Source organism: Perognathus longimembris, chromosome 23 (genome assembly GCF_023159225.1).
Source record: "Perognathus longimembris pacificus isolate PPM17 chromosome 23, ASM2315922v1, whole genome shotgun sequence".
Classification (NCBI taxonomy): domain Eukaryota; kingdom Metazoa; phylum Chordata; class Mammalia; order Rodentia; family Heteromyidae; genus Perognathus; species Perognathus longimembris.
The window spans coordinates 27087538-27107369 of record NC_063183.1 but is presented as its reverse complement, the minus strand read 5'-3'; the positions used below and the strand labels follow the sequence as shown (position 1 = coordinate 27107369).

General features: G+C 42.1%; 2 protein-coding genes across 7 annotated transcripts in view; both read right to left on the bottom strand.

Annotated features, from left to right (window-relative positions):
- The window catches only part of Trpm7 (transient receptor potential cation channel subfamily M member 7), a 71352-nt gene extending 69277 nt beyond the window's left edge, over positions 1–2075 (bottom strand). For all 4 annotated transcript variants that reach the window (XR_007208801.1, XM_048332428.1, XM_048332429.1 and 1 more), the window contains exon 1: positions 1806–2075. Coding sequence is in view for 3 of the 4 variants with exons in the window: in XM_048332428.1 (XP_048188385.1) it covers positions 1806–1808 (3 nt within the window). In the remaining variant the exon portion in view is untranslated. The remainder of the gene's footprint in view (positions 1–1805) is intronic.
- Positions 2076–13142: 11067 nt separating this feature from the next.
- Sppl2a (signal peptide peptidase like 2A) overlaps positions 13143–19832 on the bottom strand; it is an 88518-nt gene continuing 81828 nt past the window's right edge. For all 3 annotated transcript variants that reach the window (XM_048332433.1, XM_048332432.1, XM_048332434.1), the window contains one exon: positions 13143–14677. In XM_048332433.1, the coding sequence (XP_048188390.1) occupies positions 14603–14677 (75 nt within the window). In that variant the 3' untranslated portion in view covers positions 13143–14602. The remainder of the gene's footprint in view (positions 14678–19832) is intronic.

Here is a 19832-nt window from a genome sequence, read left to right as displayed (position 1 = left end):
CACACCTCCATTTTTGAAGGCTAGGTCTCCAAGTCGGTAGACAGTAAGATGTTAAAGGCTTAATCTGAGAAAGGCAACTGGGGTAAACTAAAACACAGACTTTCAATGGAAACAAGTGTGTTGATCGTCTTTAGAAAGCAGTGTGTGTATGGCTTTGAAAATAATGATGCATCTTAATTTCCTTTCTGTAACATATCTGAAAAACACAAAAAAATTCTTAATCCAAAAACCAACTTTGTGCTCTTTTCCATCGAAACAGGAAAACTAGGTTGGGAGGGCTGGGGGGGGGGGGATGATGAAAGGGATGTTATTGACAGAGATGCATCGGAGATGCATCGTAGTTATACATTGACTTCTTGAATAGTAATCCCTTAGTGCAATGCTTAAATGAAAATATAACATGAAAAGGAAAACTTAGATACATCAGTGAATAGTCAGTATTAAAAGCTTATGTGTTTGAAGCAAGTCACTTGTATTTAACTCCCCTCCAACAGATTCCCTTAAGTCCATTTGAGTAATAAATTCAAAAAATTTCAGTGCAGATTAGAAGGTCTTCAACTCTTCTAAGAATCAGGAGAAAGGTCAAATGACGTATTTACTAACTTCTCAATACCAAAGAAAGCGGCAAACAGTGGAAGGTGCACTATTTACGTCAAGTCTGACTACCTTCCTTCTCCAAGGAAAAACCCTGATTTCAGCTCCTTAAGACCCTAGAAATCAGCTTACTACAGAAAAAGTAAACGGAGCCAGCCTTCAGCAGAGAGGAGCTGTTTGCACAAAGCAATCCAGTTCTAAGGTCCTGAGCAGAAAATACCTACCCAGCTCGTCTTTGATCTAAATGACTTTCTTTGTAAGCAATCTTCCCGTTTGATTCCAGAAAAGGGGGTGGGGGGGGGGGGGGAGAGGCTCTATCAAAAGCTGCAATGCACCTGCCTTCCTTTCCCATTCTACCCCTTCTCTTGGGGTGAGGGGTGGGGGGAGAAGACACAGATCGGATAGTTAGGATTCCCCGGGACCCCCTAAATCCTCCGAAGAAAATTCCAAGCGAACTCTCTTCGTCCACATCATGCAATCTCTCTCCTTCCTCTTGGGGCTCCCCCAAAGAAAATGTACCTGTAGAGTACCGGCTGCTCAGCCAACGAGGCACAGCTCCAAGTGCAGGTCCTCGCTCTCGCTCTCTCTCTCTCTTTTTTTTTTTTGGTTCCCTCCCTGCCCTCCCTCCTCTCCTTTTCCATGTTGAACTTTAACTGCGCGCTCGGCCAACATTATCTTGCCAGCAACTGGCCGGCGCCAGGAGGAGGAAGGACCGCGCTCCGGGGGCGATGCGGCGCTGGGGAGCTCGGGTCCCCGGGCGTCTTGGCGCGCTGCGGCCGCCCACGGAGCTCGGGCCAAAAGCTCGGGCGCTGCCAGGGGTGGGGTGTCGGTGGTGGTGGTGGTGGTGGTGTGTGTGTGTGTGTAAGCCCCGGGCTCGCGCCCCGGTCATCTGCACCGAGGCCTGGGTTCCCCCCCACACACCCCCGCCGCCGGGTTCCTCAGGTCCGACACAGAGGAAATGCCCACCGGGGCCAAGAGCTGTCGCCGCCAGGTTCGCTGCCCCCCCACCCACCCACCGTACCACCCCACGGACACCCCGATCCCACCCGGACCCCCCAAGGCATGCCTGTCTCCCTCCCTCCCTCCCTCCCCGTTTGGGCAACTCCATCCAGAAGCTTCCAGATCCTCGTGCGATGCCGGGCCAAGGCGCCCCACGCTGGCTAGGTCCCTTCCGTTCCCCGCCCCGGGGCCTGCGCCGGGGCTCCAGTTACCATTCTCCTCACGGGGCAGACTCCGGAAGGGCAGCAACTCCACCTCCTCCTCCTCCGCGGCCTGCAGCCATCTATCGGGAAGCGTCTCCGGAGGCGGCAGCAGAGGCCACCGGACGAGGACAGCCCAGGGAAACCCTCTCAGCACTAACTCAGCTCCGGCGCTAGCAGCAGAAGTCGAGTCTTTCATAATTGTGCGACCAACTCCGCCGGGTGACTGGCCACAGGGACGCGCCCGCCGCGCCCGCCTCCGCCGGCGACGACGGGGAGGGGTGGGGGAGTGAGGGGGGGGCGTGCTGAAGACGGACCACGTGAGTGGCGCGTCCTGTGCGTGTGCGTCGTCGCCGCCCGGCGGGACGGGTCACGTGAAGGACGCGCGCTCCCGGCTCGCTCCGGCTTTCCCTGCGTGCGTGCGTGCGTGCGTGCGCGCGCGTGCGTGCGGCGCGTGCGCTCCACCCTTGGAGCGCCCCGCTAGCCGGCTAACTCTGGTTTCCCCGGAACTTCCCACCCGGCGTGTGCTCCTGCAGCTGCCTCCCCCCCCCCACCCCTCCCCTTCAGCGTAGGTACCTTAGGTGGGTGTTGCCACAAACATCTGTGTCCCCCCCCCCCCCCCGGGAGGTCGGGTGGGCCGGAGGATTAAGGTTCCTGGCCTCTGGGATCAGGCTGTGCTCACTTGGTGGGGACTGGGGCTGTTCTGCACCGGGAAAGCAAACCGGAGTTCTCACCCCGCAGCCTTCTTTGGGGCTTCAGAAAGAGTTAACTAGGACTGCCTTCTCCTGGTCCAAGAATGCAAAACGATCTTTCCCCCAAGTCACGACTCTTTCCCGTTGCTGCCAGTGCAAATCATTTTTTATGTTGCTTGACCCTAGGGCGGCCCAGAAATGTCACCCACAGTCACGCGTGCACCTGACACCTTCCCCAACCAAAGTGGGGGTGTCGGGGGGGACGGTGTTTGTCACCAGTCCACCTGGGTTATAGTTTACTAAATGTAATTGTGCACACTCTTTGCAGCAGACCACCATCTGTTTAATTTTTTTTTTTTTCTTCTGTAAACTGCTCTTTACGCATGGCCTTTCTGTTCCCAGACACTACAGGGGTTCTTCAATCTGACCTTTAGCCATCTGGTCGTATCTCGCTGTTTTTTAGAAAGCTTTTTTTTTTTCCCCTCTTTTTTTTTCTATGCCAGTCTTGGGCCTTGAACTCAGGTCCTGGAAACTAACCCTGAGCGTTTGTGCTCAAGGCTGGCACTCTACCACCTGAGCCACAGCTCCACTTTGGGCTTTTTGCTACATAAATGGAGATCCTAGAGACGCACTGACTTTTCTGCCAGGACTGGCTTTGAACCCATCCTCCGGGTCTCAGCCTCCCTAAGTTACAGACAGGCATGAGCCACTGGTGCCTGCTTCTAGCAGCTTATGTTCTTAAGCCATATGCCGCTAAATTCTCTCTTGTGACAGAAAGATGCAATTGGGAAATGTCACTAACAATAGATTATACATGACTCAGTCTTTCACAAAATATTTTCCACAACCTGTTCAATCAGCTAATCAAATGTAGAGCAAATAGTTGGTTTGTGTGACTGTATCCCCGTTATTCATGCCCTAGACTTCCTCTGAATGGATTTGTCACCAGTGTGAGTCTGGGCATCTGGCCCCTCAAGTCTGAAGAATGACATAAAATGCTGGGAACATTAAAACAATTCAAATTCAACAACACATGAAAACAAGAGGAGGAGCACCATCTGAAATGTACACTTTAGGTTTTTCTACCACTTAGAAATGGATACTCAGCCAGGCACCAGTGGCTCACACCTGTCATCCTAGCTACTCAGGAGGCTGAGATCTGAGGATCACAGTTTGAAGCCAGCCAGGACAAAAGTCTGTGAGGCTCTCATCTCCAATAAACTACTCAAAAAAAGCCAGAAGTGGCGCTGTGGCTCAAGTGGTAGAGCACTACTAGTTCTGAACACAAAGAGGCTCAGGCCCCAGGACTAGCAAAAAACAAAACAAAAACCAATAAAAATGGATACGCATAAATGTGTGGCAAATCATTTCAGAAACTTTTGTTTATATAAACAGATGGTGATTTACCAGTTCCAACAAATTTTGTTGTACTTTGGGTAGAGGATTAATGGATTTTTTTTTTCTTGGACAGGCTTTCAAAAGGATTAACCTAAGTCACAAGTGGAAAGCTTATAAACTACCAACTAAAAATATTTGAAATGTTTGAAATTAATCTTTAACATCACTACCTTGGTACAGCATCTGTCATATCTTAGGAAGTCTTAGATACCTAGAAGATGAACATCTGTCTTTAGCTGAATTATATGTAAGTATGGTAATTTAGTTGTATGGTATATGACTAAAAATACATTTTATAATCTTGTCTTGGCCCTTGATTATTGTTTTTTTGTTGTTGCTCTTTGCTTGTTTGGAGTGCTGGATATATCTATCACTGAGACACACCCCTACTTTTTTTTTAGTTTCCTGTTTTGAGGGGATTGTTTCTTGTTTGTTTTTGGTATTGAGGATTACCTTGCAGGTCTCACACATGCTCAGCATAGGTGCTACCACTGAGCCCTAGACCTCTCCCTAAAGGCTTAAAATTCTGTCCCCAGTGACTAGATCTCTGTAAAAGCTAGAACAAATTACTGGTTACCATAGAGAAAAATTCCCCTTTGAATTCGGCAAAGCCCTTGTGTTAACTAAGAATATTGTGGCTAGGTCTGTGTAAACTTCTCTGAAGTAGACTCAAGAGTATAAGGAATGAATGTTTTGGGCTGGACTGGGCGTTCAGAGGGATCTAAGACTTAACTATGGTAAGCAGTGATACTTTGCTCATGTTGATTAATGTAAATAACACATTTCAATAATATAGATATACAGATACAGGTATTAGTAAAAAAAACCAGAAAACAGGTTTGGGGCCAAGGGTTTATTAGCTCAGTGGTTGAACACATACTTTACACATAGGAGTCCCAGGTTAATCTTCAGCAGTAAATAAATAAATCATTTTCTGATGACTGAAATCATTGTTCCATTATATATTAACACTTTTTGCCTAGAGCTTGCAACTTAATAGCAATTTATCAAACTTTTTCCCATTGTAAAGTTTGCTAAGTGATATCTCAAATGCAAATTAAATGGCATCAATATAGAGTTACTATACTGGTGTGTTTATATGTGTGGATATGTGTGTACTTATTTTAATATTCTTGAGATTTTTCATCTCTTTCCATGAAAATCTCAAAGGAATAACATTCAAGGCACTAATCTTAGCCTGGTGTATTTAAGATCATGAAAACTAATTGCACAATAAGTAAAACTAAACCATGTAAACAACAAATAACTAAGCAACCAACTCTGTTGGAGTAATTGACTCTGTGCTTTGAATAGTTTTGAAAATATGAGTGCTTCATGCTAAATGATTTTCAATCTACAGCTGAAATAAAGAGTAAAAACATGGGGCTGGGGATATAGCCTAGTGGCAAGAGTGCCTGCCTCGGATACACGAGGCCCTAGGTTCGATTCCCCAGCACCACATATACAGAAAACGGCCAGAAGCGGCGCTGTGGCTCAAGTGGCAGAGTGCTAGCCTTGAGCGGGAAGAAGCCAGGGACAGTGCTTAGGCCCTGAGTCCAAGGCCCAGGACTGGCCAAAAAAAAAAAAAAAAAAAGAGTAAAAACATAACGAATAAACAATAAAAAGAAACAAAATAAAAACAAAGAAAAAAGGGGAAAAACATAATGAGAAATGCAGATAAAGATGAACAAAGCACATATATCTTTCTGAAATGCCACTAAACAAGCATCTACTGTTTATTATAAAGGATTCATTTCAGGGAAAGGCATATGGTACAGGGAAGGGCCTTCACACTACCATGTGATGGATAATGTAGAAGATCCTCTGAACCCCAAAATTTGATTTTTGCCTTTGTGTTTTGGTGCACCGCTTGGGGCTTGAATTCAGGACCTGGGTGCTCAGGGCTGGAACTCTACTACTTGAGCCACAGCTCCATTCCCAGACTCCTCCTCCTCTCCTCTCTTTGGCTAATTGGAGATAAGAATCTTATGAACTTTCATGTCTGGGCTGACGACAAGCTTCGATCCTCAGATCTCAGCCTCCTGAGTAGCTAGGATTACAGACATGAGACAACAGCACCCACCTACTTTGATGGTTTACCCAGGCGACATTATTTGTAGCCTCCATTGTAGGGCTGACTGATTAAATGCTTTGCCACGAGGATTAAGTCTCTTTTCACTGAAAAGTTCCTTGCTGTAATCCTAAAATTGCTTCCTCTATAGCCAATCCTTTCCTAAGCTAGAAGCCAGACTTCTTTAGGTTATCTCATCAGCTTAACCTGAAGCATGATCAAAAGGGAGTCTTGTCAGTAATAAAATGCACTCATATCACTCAGAAAATTCCAAAGATTTTAGGATTTCTGTGCCCAGAAGTGGAAACAAAAATCAAATACAGTATATTTCTAGTTATAACACAACTACCATTTCTCCAGTTATTAGAGATACAGTTTGCATATTCCTATCTAATGACACCCCTTCCTCTTGGGTTCTGAACCTCTGTCCCTGGCTACTTAGATAAATGTAGGTGCTGGGTGCCAGTGGTTCAAGCCTGTCATCCTAGCTACTCAGGGGGCTGAAATCTGAGGGTCATGGTTCAAAGCCAGCCTGGGCAATCCTTGAGACTCGTATCTCCAATTAAGCACCAGAAAATCAGGAGTGGCACTGTGGCTCAAAGTGGTAGAGCACTAGCCTTGAGTTGAAGAGCTCAGGGATAGAGCCCAGGCCCAGAGTTCAAGCCCCACGACTGAAAAAAAGACAAATGTAGATCATTCTTTCATTTTGCTACTACATTATACAGGTTTTCCTCTACCTGAGATCCTCATCAGCTATGAGACGTGCTTTTATCTCCACCTCTTGTCAAGACCTCCTAGAGGGGCTGGGAATATGGCCTAGTGGCAATGTTATGCCAAGTCGCAAAACAACCACCAAGAAGGCCACCGAGACTCAGACATTCCGAAATGCAAAAGCAAGGCTAATTTATTCAGGCGAGCTGCAACTCGGGCCTCGTCCTACCCACCGACACAGCGGAGGTTAGGAGGAAGCCTCGAGCTGAGATTTCACAGAGCTTATAAAGGCAAAAACCAAAGTTACAGCAATCAGGCGTTCAAGCAAGATTAGGACATGGGTACAAATCTGATTGGCTCAGGGCTCGAGGCATTCTGGGGGCGATTAGAGAGTTAAGCATTCCCAGGCAGTTAGAGTTCTTGACCGGCTGGGCCCTAATAAGCTTGCCCTGGGTTTGCTTATAGTTTAAACAGACAACAAAATGAGGGCTGCCTGAAAATGGGGTTCACCCTAACTCTTCATTCCCCCCTTCAGCAAGAGTGCTTGCCTCATTATACATGAAGCCCAAGGTTCAATTCCTCAGCACCACATATATAGAAAAAAACGGCCAGAAGTGGTGCTGTGGCTCAAGTGGCAGAGTGCTAGTCTTGAGCAAAACAACAACAACAACAAAAAAAAACCCCAAAACCTCCTAGAGTCACAAACTAATTGGTTCACCTTGTATTTCTTGTTTTCCCTCCCTTCTTTTAGTATAAAACACCATAAGGGAATTGTGTTTACTTGTCCTTTCCAGATTTCTCTCTCTCCATGCTATACCATGTTAAGATCTGAAGGATCTGTAGAGACGGCTGAGTGTGTAACACAGAGGACTGTGCATGAAAGAGTTCATTAGGAAGACAAGAACAAGGGGACCAGAACGAAGCAGAGGAAGATGAGGAGAATTAGGTTGGGAACAAACAGGGGCTGAACTGATGAGGCTTTGTGATACTGTGAAGTATGTTTCGTCTTTGCCAGCTTTAACAATGCTTTTGTCAGCAATGGTGCGAATATATGAGTGGTTCCATTATATTCTAATATAGCTTAGCTATGTAGAAGGCTGTATCATGTAGTTTGTTTAAGTCCTTTTATGATGCTCACATAATGACAAAGATAGGTATCATTCTCAAACTCTGTCCTTGATCCCTAAGTGACGCAGCTTCTTCCCTGATGAACAACTCCAAAATCCTCAAAATCTGTATTAACTAAAATCTAGTTTAACTAAAATAAATAGCAGAGCCTATTCATAGATAATCTATATACTAGAATCCAATTGATAAACTTTTCTTACCTAGAAATGTAAAACTAGAAACTTATTTTTAATACAATTGCATCCTAAACCATAGACTTTTAAAGTTAGAGCTCAGAACTAATAAACTAAGACAATTAAATGAATTAGTGTCTGCTGGTTTGAATCTGTCTCTTCAAGTCCATGTATTTAGAAACTAAGTTCCCAGTGCAAGAGTAAGGAATGATTATTAGGTCATGTGAGGTTGTGCCTTGTGTGAATGTGGTGATACTGGGGCTTGAACTCAGGGCCTGCATGCGGGTCCTTTAGCTTCTTTGCACAAGGGTGGCACTCTACTGCTTTAGCCACCGCTCCCTATGTCTCCAGGTTTTTGGTGCTTAATTGGAGATAAGTCTCTCAGATTTACCTGCCTAGGCTGGCTTTAATCATTAATCCTCAGGTCTCAGTCTCCAAGGTAGCTAGGATTACAGGTGTAATCATCAATCCATCAGTGCCCAGCTTCTTCGGTGTTGATAATTAGCTTCAGGGCCTTGCACCTGCTAGCAACACTCTCCCATAGAGCTACACCCTCAGCCCTTATTCCAATTTAGGGATGATTTGGGTAAAGAACACAATGAAAAGCTGAAAAATACTAATTCCGACTCTATGGAAACATCCCTCCTATCAAATCTCGTCTAACTTATTTTCTAGCTAAACAAGATGAATTTCAAGCTAAATGCTGATTTTCACATTTTGCTCAAACCTGAAGATAAAATATTTATCCCTTTATGCTTGCCATGTACATCTATTTATAAGGCTTACTAGCTTAAATATAAGTAGTATATTATAGTATACTTATACTACAAACCTATATCCTACTACTTATCATAATAATTTCTATCAAGTACTACAAATACTTAATAGAAGTATATAATAGAAAATGCAAAAGGTACAACATGGGGTGGAGAGGGAGTCTCTTTTTCATTCCTAGGCGCTAGCCATCATCCCCTCTTCCTCTAGACAGCCCCTCTGCCTCTTTATAGATAGATGGGAAAGAATAAAGCATCTGGGATGCAGGAAAGGAAAGGACTCTCCTGTCATGAAGATAACTACAGGCAGTGATTTAGGCCAGTCTTGTCTGAGTTTTTGGGAGCTCAGTAATATGGCCCCTTGCTTAGCATGTGTGAGGAGGCTCTGGGTACCACCAGCACTGTAAAACCAACAAATAACAACAACAACAAAGGACAGTACTAAGGATCTTGGCAATTTTGAGGGGATGTCAACAAAGCTACAAACACCAAGAATGTTCCTCACAAGAGATGCACTCTCTAAAGATAATTAGTATCTATTAAGTACTATTATATATCAAAACAAAGCTACAGTAATATGTGGATATTCAGTATTTTAATGAAAAAAATTTGTCAGACCCAAAGAATTATAAATTCCAGAAACCATTATTACCATGATTTGTGATATGGAAATGAGATCTATAACCCATTTGTTTTCAATAATTTTTTCTTTTCCTTTTTTTGATGCTTTATATTGCATTTTAATGCCAGTTGACATTTACAAATGGTTCCCCAAATTGTATGACCTGCTGTGTTACACTATGTTATTCAACATGGTACCAAAATATTTTCAATAATTTTTTACCATATGAAATACAACCAACTGAATTTTTATTTTAAAATAGTTTATTGAGTACTCCAGTGAATTCAATACATCAAAATTCTTTTTCTGGTTAGTATTTGGCACATGATGAAGACAGTTCAAAGTACTACTAAATCAACACTTGGGGCTGGGAATGTGGCCTAGTGGTAAGAGTGCTTGCCTAGCATGCACAAAGCCCTGGGTTTGGTTCCTCAGTACCACATATACAGAAAAGGCCAGAAATGGCACTATGGCTCAAGTGCCTTGAGCAAAAGAAGCTCAGGTACAGTGTCTAGGCCCTGAGTTCAAGCCCCAGGAGGAAAAACATTAAAACAACAACAAAAAACAACTTGAAAAATGTTTACATTTTAAACCATCTCTTCCTCCCCTCCCCCCCCAAAAGCCCTAGTAATGTTATAGAAGTTAATTTATAGCCGGATACTGGTGGCTCATGCCTAGCTACTCAAGAGGCTGAGATCTAAGGATTGCTGTTCAAAGCTAGCCTGGGCAGGAAAGTCCATGAGACTCTCATTTCCAATAAGCTAATCAGAAAAAGCTGTAAGTGGCGCTGTGGCTCAAGTGGTAGAGTGCTAGCCTTGAGCACAAAGAGGCTCAGGGACAGCACCCAAGGCCACAGGTCAAACCTCAGGACTGGCAAAAAAAAAAAAAAAAAAAAAAAAAGTTCATTCATACTAACTTACATATGAAAGTTAAACAATCTACTCAAACTACTCATCTAAGAAGGCTCCAACTAAATAGTTTTTTTTTTAAGGTTTTAATCTAAACAAAATACAGCATAAGGCTTCTTTTTTTTAAAGGCAAAATCCACCTAATTTATATCTACCTATCCCATTGGGAAATGTTGCAGAATAACTACATAAACTTTAGATATTAAAAATAATCAAATCTATATTTCAAAACACAGAAAGGCTTTTTTATATTTTTATGCTTAATCAAAGAGGCACATGATGACATTAAACATTCTACCTTTGTTAAGTTGTGCCTTAATTACTGGTAAGGAAAACTTTCAATTTTGGTTTAAAAAATAATTGGCCCTCTAATAAACATTTTTCATAAAAATCTTTTTTTTTTTGTAATACTGGGATTTGAACTTAGTACTTCACCTAGCAAAGTCATCTCCCATTTGAGACATGTCCCTAGCCCTCCAAGGAACATTTTCATATACAAAGGCTGTTATAATATGGAAATATTAAATAAAAATTCCTGTTTAATAGTCTTTACTAAATAATGGCTTGTCTGATCATTTAATTATCTCATGCATTCACATTTTTCTTCCAGGAAACAGAAAACGATTTATATCATTTTTGTTTGACCCTTACCCAAGCTGTTTCAGAATTATCTTCTGAGATAAACAGAATATAGGATGAAAATAAATGTTTTAAACTGTAGAACGAATCATTTAGCATCATCTTGAACTAATTCAAATTCTTTCTTGTTCATAGGAAAATACAAAGGGTCTTCAGACCAGTAAGTACATTCCACTAGTCTGAAATATAATCCTTGTGTCTCCAAAGTCTCACTGGTGGAGATGAAGCTCAAGTTTTAGAGAATAAGCTTAAATAAATTAGTTCAAATATTTCTTAGTCAAATGTAAAAATAAGTTTTGCTTATAACTAAAGCAGAGTTTGAAGATCTGAGGATGTAGCTCTGCCCTAGACCACTTGCTGTGAATGAGCTGGACTGTAAGTTGGACTTCCCCTAGTAAAGAAGGGGGTTGGGCGGGAAAGGGGGAAGAATGAATAAATTCAAAGATCACTGGAAAGCTCATTTGTGTTTACTAGCAATGTGCCTTTCATACACACACACGCACACACACACACACACACACATCTCCATGCTTACAAAACAAAAATACAGAAATCTCAGTATCTATAGGCACCTAGGCCAGAAGTGAGTGGCCCAGAGGTGCTGCCTGGGAGCAGCTAAGCCCCCAGGGAGCCGTGACTTCATGGTGTCAGTCAAGAACACGGGGGACACTTCCATGAAGAACCGACCTGTAGTGCCCAGATGGACATCTATGGCACCTATCTAGCAACCTGCTCCTTGGACTGGAAATTCAGTATCTGGACAGAGGAAAACTGCACCTACAAGACTTAAGAGCCCTCAGGACAGGACTCCTCAGTAAACTGTGTGCTGGGGCCCAACTTCTCCGGATCCTGGCTTGCACCGGTCGGCTGGCCATCTTCCTGCGGACTTGCAGAGGGGCAGGCGAGAGGCTATCAGCAGGGCCCTGGGGTTACCTGGAACCCTCACAGACCAGCCATCCAGGCAGCTGCTTTCTCATAAGCTACCCACGTCTAGAAGAGTTCTCTTCTGCTTCACTGTAATAAATGTAACCTGTTCTCCAAATTTCCTCTACTCCCATCCTTGAAGTCTTTCTCCTACTGACCAAGAACTCCGGAGACTCCCAATCCAGTCACATAAAATGGGTGATGAGTTGCACGCAAATCACAACCTAATTGTCATCTGAAACAAGATTCCAGCTTAATCAATTAGGATATTACGGTCCTTCCTCACAAAATTAATACTTGTTTTTTGCTGAATTAAACAGAAAAATAATCTATGTTGCCATGTTTTTTGCTGGTATAGGGCTTAGACTCAGGGTGCTATGTTCTCCCTTTGTTGTAACCTATGACTACAGCCTTTTGTTTCATCTTTTGTCTGGTTAATTGGGAATATGAATCTTCCAGATTTGTCTGTCTGAGCCAGCTTTGCCCCAACATACTCAGATCTCAGCCTCCGGCGAAGCTAGGATTTTAAGTGTGGGCCACCAAGACCTGGCTCTAAATTACAACTTGTGATACTCAGTGATTTCTATTTGGTTAGCCACAAAAACGTTCATAGGCACTTCCTAATATTTTTTTTTTTGCATAGAGTACTAATAAACACAACCTATCTTACTTTTAAGTCATGCTTTGAAAAAACCATTCTCTTTCTCTTAAAAAGTTTGTGGTGGCAAAAGATCCAGAGAGGAAGAAACGATAGAGCTCTTTATACTCAAATCTTCAGATCTCTTGTCTCTTCATTTTGACTCCAAAAATATTTCTATTTTATTTTAATTTCTCCAAATAACTATTTTTTAACCAGGCTGCTTGGATTCAAGTGCTACAATGAGGATGGACTATAGGAATTTTACTTTCTAGTTCTTTTTTCTACTTAAAGATTTTTCTTATTTCTATTTAACTAAGGCCTGTTCTGTTGTGTTTTATTTGTGGTGCTGAGGATCAAGAACAAGGTTTTGTGCATAGCAGGCAAGCTATCTATCACTGAGCTACCCCCATCCCCAGAGCGTCAGAAAGATCTTAATAGCTAACTAGATTAAGATTTTACTTCTTTGATAACTAATGATTGGATAAAGCAGAATTTGTTTCAAGTAATTCAGATTTCAGATTTCTAGATTCACTAGTTGATGTTTTTCTGGTGAAAAATTTCTAGATTAAGAAGTTAAAACATCAGGCACTAATTAGTGAAACCAAATTACTTTGAGAATTCCTCTTATTTCACTGTAGTTCCTTAAAAAAAACACAATGTTCTAACATTGTTCATAAGATGTAGTTGAGGCTTTTAATATCATAAGGCTTGGATGAGACTGAAGATAATTTTACTAAAAAAGCTGTATTCTGACAAGTATTGTATTGACATTATAAATAGTTGGAGTATTAAAATGGCACTTAATCTGTTCTATTAGAGCCTGCCAAATAAATTACATTCCTTGGAAAAAATTCAAAACTTGATAAAAGGAAGACAAAATGAAGATTAACTCTTACTTGCCAGCTAAGTCATTGGCCATCAACAAAAGTAGAAGGAAGGGCTGACTGTCCATGAAATTTCTCTATTTGTGAGTTACTCAGCAAGTTAACAATTAAACAAAGCATGTAATATTAAGTTTAGTTCAAACATCAAAGGTCTGATCCATTTTAAAAGGCACTGGTTTTATCTTTTAATAAATTCATTTGGCCTTAGAATAAAAGACTAGATATGTACACATATTTTGTACATTATTTACACAGAAATGACAACTCTTCTTTTGCAATCACTGGTATTTTGGAAACCTCTTAGAGAAAAAGAAAATGGGAAGATAATTCAATCTCTGTCTCCCAGAAAATGTTCAAGAGCACACCCGATATTATACAAAAAGAGAGAGCGAGAGCGAGAAAGAAAAGAAATTTTTAAGTTAGAAGTTATCAGTTAATTAGTGATTAACTGATCTAAGATGTTCATTTTATAGATGGGCTACAAAGCACATTTATACTTTGAACATTAAAAAGATCAAAAATACCAAAGTGAAACTCAAAGTTAAGCTGCACTTTCAAAAAATAGATGCTATATTTATATCCTTTTAATGGATAGTTCTATATATTATGTTTCTCTGTGTCTGGAAAGATATTCTAACGTGCATAGATAGATAGATAGATATGCAGTCTAAATTAATCTGAGCTGTTAACTTTTTAAAATGGTTATACGTTTTCAAAATTAACACTATAAAAATGTTTATATTTATTCCTGAATTATATATTTCTCACTTCTTCAGGATATACAAAGGCCCAGATTTTCACAGCTGAATTGCCTTTAGGCATGGTCTTAAATAGTTATTTCTACAGAGAAGATAAAATCTACATAATTTTTTAATAAAACATTTGTTCATCTCATTTTGACAGTCATACTTTGATCTATCATTAGAGTTGAAAGAAACATATTTCATTAAGGAAGGTCTAGAGTGGCAAGGCATTTTTTTTTTTAGAAAAATATACTTATATAATGGATCTTGGAAAGCACATAGACCATATGCTTTTATTTAATGTGAAGGCACAATTTTGACATAATTAAAAGCAAATGCATTTTCATTCTTTATGATGTAATTTTCGATACCAACTCATAAAAATATATATATTTGCAAACATCACTGAAAATGCTTTCAGATTGTCGATTCAAAAATTGATTTAAAAAGTCAAACTCTATTTGTAGAAAATCAATAACACATTATTGTACGTCCGTGTAATATTACTGTTGGACACTCTGTTCATCAGTAGTCACCGGGTTTTCTTCATTTGTTGAAGAGTCCAGATGGGCCATTACCTAGATAGGAACAAAAGAAGTTAGAAAATGACAATGTTCGTTTTGCCCCAACATTCATTAAGTTAGCAAAAGCATCCCTTGTTTTTAAAAGGACCCAGAAATCCAAAGACATGGAGCATTTCTTTTAGGACACTGGTCTGGTCAATGTCTACATGCTAAAGGAGATGATCAGGGTGACACTGAACTTTCAGGAAGCCTAATCATGTGACTCTGGGCCAACTTGCTTTCTCTGGATCCTCCTGTGTCCGCTTCCCAGTGTACCCACTGCCCAGCGTGGCAGTGACAATTTCACCTGACACAGTCCAGGACCTTCCAGGCAGTATCCACTTGTGTGTGACTAAAGTGACTCCAGACCTAGCTGTGAGAATGCTTGCTGGCTCTGGGGCAGTGTGGCTTCCGCCGACACCTTCACCCAACCTTAAGACCTTTTCAGGCCGACCCATGATTGTTTGGAAACATTATAGAGGAAGAATTTCTGTAGAATGTATTTTTGCCATGGTGGGGTTTGAACCCAGGGCCTTGCACATACTAGGAACATACTCTTCCACTGAGCTATATCCCCAGATTATTAAAAACTGACCTGAAGTCAAATGATAGCTGAAAACAAAAATCAAGAATGTATTTCCTACAGGCTATTTATTTATTTATTTATTTTTTTTTTTTTGGCCAGTCCTGGGCCTTGGACTCAGGGCCTGAGCACTGTCCCTGGCTTCTTCCCGCTCAAGGCTAGCACTCTGCCACTTGAGCCACAGCGCCGCTTCTGGCCGTTTTCTGTATATGTGGTGCTGGGGAATCGAACCTAGGGCCTCGTGTATCCGAGGCAGGCACTCTTGCCACTAGGCTATATCCCCAGCCCTCCTACAGGCTATTTAAAAGGCACGATCAGTGAACTTTTCTCAAATGGTTACTTCTGTCCTGCCTATATTCCCATTTAAAAAAAAAACAAAAAACTTTTCTTATTTTGGAAAGAAGGGAAGAAACCTGCTTAAATACTTTCAATATTTTTTATCAGATAAAATTACTTAAAAATAGAAAAAAGTATTCAATGTCTTTGTACAAAGACTGTCAACAAAGACTTTAAGATTAATGATCAAATTTCAGTATTAGGATGTAGTTTTTCTCTTCTTTATTAAAATAGGAAATAAAAAGGCCAACAAGAGAAATGACTCAAATTTCATAAATAAGTTCTAAAAGTTTTAGTGTGTTTATTAGAAAGCGAAGGTGGAATCACCAAAAGCAATAACTGGACTTTGCCAGTCAGGAATGTACACAAACAGAAGCTTTCAGCTGACAACTGTCTCAACCCTGGAAACAGCTTTTAACAAAGCTCAAACCTACTGAACACCCCAGTCAGTTGTGTAGCCTCTAGTTGCCAAAGATAACTCCTAGAAGTAAGGCACTTACACATTCATAGCCATTCTGGGAGGAAGGAACAAGTCAGGCGGGGGACATGGCTCAGTGATACGGTTTCTGCCTTTTTGCCTTTTTCCACCAGTACCAGGGCTTGAACTCAGGACCATGGCTGGTGTTCCGCCACTGTGCCATGCCTCAGTCCAGTTTTTTTCACCAGTTAGTTGGAGATAGGGTCTCAAAATTTTCGGCCTGGGCTGGCTTTGAATGGTGACCCTCAGACCTCAGCTTCCTTGAGTAGCTAGGATTACAGGCGTGAGTTACCAGCACCTAGATGATGCCTTAGTTTTGATCCCCAGTACTACAAAGATAAATTAAAAGGTATGGGATGACAGAATCTGAGAGACTGAGATTTCTCTGACATCTTTTCAGGTTGTGTGTGTTTACTAATTAGTAAATACTAAATCAGTACAGGTAACCATTACGAAGTACTGAATGACAAGAAGGGTAAGATGCAGCTGCTGAACATCAGGAGGAGAAGCTTGTAAGACAAACTCAGGCCCTTTGCTTCGGACAGTTTTCAAGCTCTAGGGGTAGCAGCCAAGACTGGGGGAGAATGGAAGCAGTGTTGGAGAACAGGGAAACTCTCCTCATGACCTGCTAAAATTGGCAACTGCCCCTGAAGAAATAAGAGCGTGTACTTTCCTAATTCCCAGGTAGTTCACAGGCACTATAATCTACGTTCTAAACATGGAAATATATTATTAAATAGCCTCTTTTTGCTGGTGATGTTCGGATTTGAACTCAGAGCCTTGGGCATGCTAGTCAAGCACTCCATCCCTTCAACCACACCCCTGGCCCCTCCCCACCTTTTTTTTTTTTTTTTTTGCCAGTCCTGGGGCTTGGCTTCAGGGCCTGAGCACTGTCCCCGGATTCTTTTTTTTTTTTTTTGCTCAAGGCTAGCACTCTGCCACTTGAGCCACAGCGGCACTTCTGGCCATTTTCTGTATATGTGGTACTGGGGAATCGAACCCAGGGCTTCATGTATACGAGGCAAGCACTCTTTGCCACTAGGCCATATCCCCAGCCTCCCTCCCCGCTTTTAGCTTCAGTTTCTGGATAGGGTCTTGAGTTTTGCTGAGGCTGGCCTTTGCCTGCAATTTCCCTCTCTGTGCTTCCTGAATACCCACCATCACAGATCTGGCTTGTTTGTTGAGATAGGGCTCTTGTTAGCTTTTTTCCCAGGCTGACCTCAAACTTTTATTCTCCCATCTTCAGTTCCCATGGGCTTGGATTATAGGCATGTAACACAACACCCAGTTCCCCTAAAACACTTCCAAAGTTCACTTATTAAAAAGTCATCATCTCTAATCCCTATTTTACTTTTTTTCATTTTCAATAAAAATAACATCGAGACATAAAGAGTAAACTCTGTGGTCTTTTAAGTTTTTAACAACAAATAAACATCATTCATAAAGTCATTGGTAAAACTGCTATACATTTTCATAATATTTGAAATAAGGAACCTCAGTTGGGAAAGGAAAAAGAGGCCAGAGGTCAGAGGTCTTCTGAAATTGGGCCATTTAACCTGGCCTTTTTCCAATAACTCTGCTTATTGAGACTTGAGCCCATCTCCAGAAAGAGTCTACTGCATGGGGCTGCGAATGTGGCCCAGTGGCAAGAGTGCTTGCCTTGTACACATGAAGCCCTGGGTTTGATCCCCAGCACCACATATATAGAAAATGGCCAGTAGTGGCGCTGTGGCTCAAGTGGCAGAGTGCTAGCCTTGAGCAAAAAGAAATCAGGGACAGTGCTCAGGCCCTGAGTCCAAGCCCAGGACTGGCAAATTAAAAAAAAAAAGTCTACTGCAGCATTCACAAAAGGCTAGTAAGTGGAATTGCTGATCCTCAAGTAGAGTCACTTTACTAGCTCTGAGTTATGACTTGTCAGTTATGTCTTGTGACTTCTAAAAATAATTAGAAGTACTAGTGACATTAACAGAGGCCCCTGTTGATTAGACAACCACACACTGAACACTTACTATCCACCTACAATAAAATAGCCCATTGCAAGGCCGATGCATAAATCTAACTCCACTAATTTTTTTTTTTTTTTTTGCCAGTCCTGGGCCTTGGACTCAGGGCCTGAGCACTGTCCCTGGCTTTTTTGCTCAAGGCTAACACTATGCCACTTGAGCCACAGCGCCACTTCTGGCCATTTTCTACATATGTGGTGCTGGGGAATTGAACCCAGGGCCTCATGTATATGAGGCAAGCACTCTTGCCACTAGGCCATATTCCCAGCCCCTCCACTAATTTAATAAAAAGCAGAGATGTATATGAGATCTGAAGAGAAACCAAAGTTTACACTGGTCAGCATTACAAACCAAAAGAACCCTTAAAGCAATTTCTTTTTTTTTTTTTTTTGGCCAGTCCTGGGGCTTGGACTCAGGGCCTGAGCACTGTCCCTGGCTTCTTTTTGCTCAAGGCTAGCACTCTGCCACTTGAGCCACAGCGCCACTTCTGGCCATTTTCTGTATATGTGGTGCTGGGGAATTGAACCTAGGGCCTCATGTATACGAGGCAAGCACTCTTGCCACTAGGCCATATCCCGAGCCCCAACCTTAAAGCAATTTCTCTGGTTCCATATTTCAAAGTAATTTTGGTTCTTCTTGAGGTCCCTCAGTTTTTCTTCCTAGAGGAAAAAAAAAAATCTTTTTTTTTTTTTTTAATGACAATGATATGATGATGGTGATCATTGGTGGTGGTGCTGGTGGTACGAGGGATTGAACTCAGGACTCTATGCTGCCTAGGTGGGCCCTTGACCACTTAAGCCACACCTTGGGCTCCTTTTTACCTTGGTTATTTTGGAAGTAGGGTCTTACTTTATGCTGTGGCCAGCCTGCGCTGTAGTCCTCCCAGTTGTGCTTCCATGTGTCACTGGTGCCCAGAAACGTGTGCTTCCTCTGTGGCCACTGGCTACATTAGTTGAGATGGAGTCAGGAGAACTTCAATGTCAAGCTAGCCTTGAACTGCAGTCCCCAAATCTCTGCCTCTCAATAGCGAGGATTATAGGCTTGAGACACCATGCTCAGTTCTTTATTTATTCTACGCTAATTAGAACTTAGGCTGCAAGTCAAATCAAACCTAAGACTGTAGGGCTGGGGATATGGCCTAGTGGCAAGAGTGCTTGCCTTGTATACACGAGGCCCTGGGTTCGACTCCCCAGCACCACATATACAGAAAATGGCCAGAAGTAGCGCTGTGGCTCAAGTGGCAGAGTGTTAGCCTTGAGCAAAAAGAAGCCAGGGACAGTGCTCAGGCCCTGAGTTCAAGGCCCAGGACTGGCCAAAAAAAAACAAAAAAAAACCACACCTAAGACTATAGCTTCTGAAGAAATATTGCATAACTACCCTTAGGTGATACAAAGTAATTTTTAATGAAGATTTCCAAATTAGCATTATTTGAGTAAAATAGTATAGAAAGAGTGCTTCTTTTTTATCAGGGAAATTCACAGAAAAAGCTGAAAGACTCCAAGTGAAATACTGAAGTATTTCTTCTGAAACCAGAGGTAAGTTTGTCTATTGCAAATCGTGTCAGATGGGCAGGTGATGCACACTTGTACAGTTCTAGCCGTCCTAGAGGTGGAAGCAGAGGGATTTTGAGTTTGAGGGCAGAGTCAGGAAAAGGTAGTGCAAGACCCTATCTCAGAAACAATAAAGACAAAATGGCTCCGGGTGAAGCTCAAGTGGTAGAGGGCTTGTCTAGCACATGCAAAGCGTTGGACTCAATCTCCAGTGGAGGAA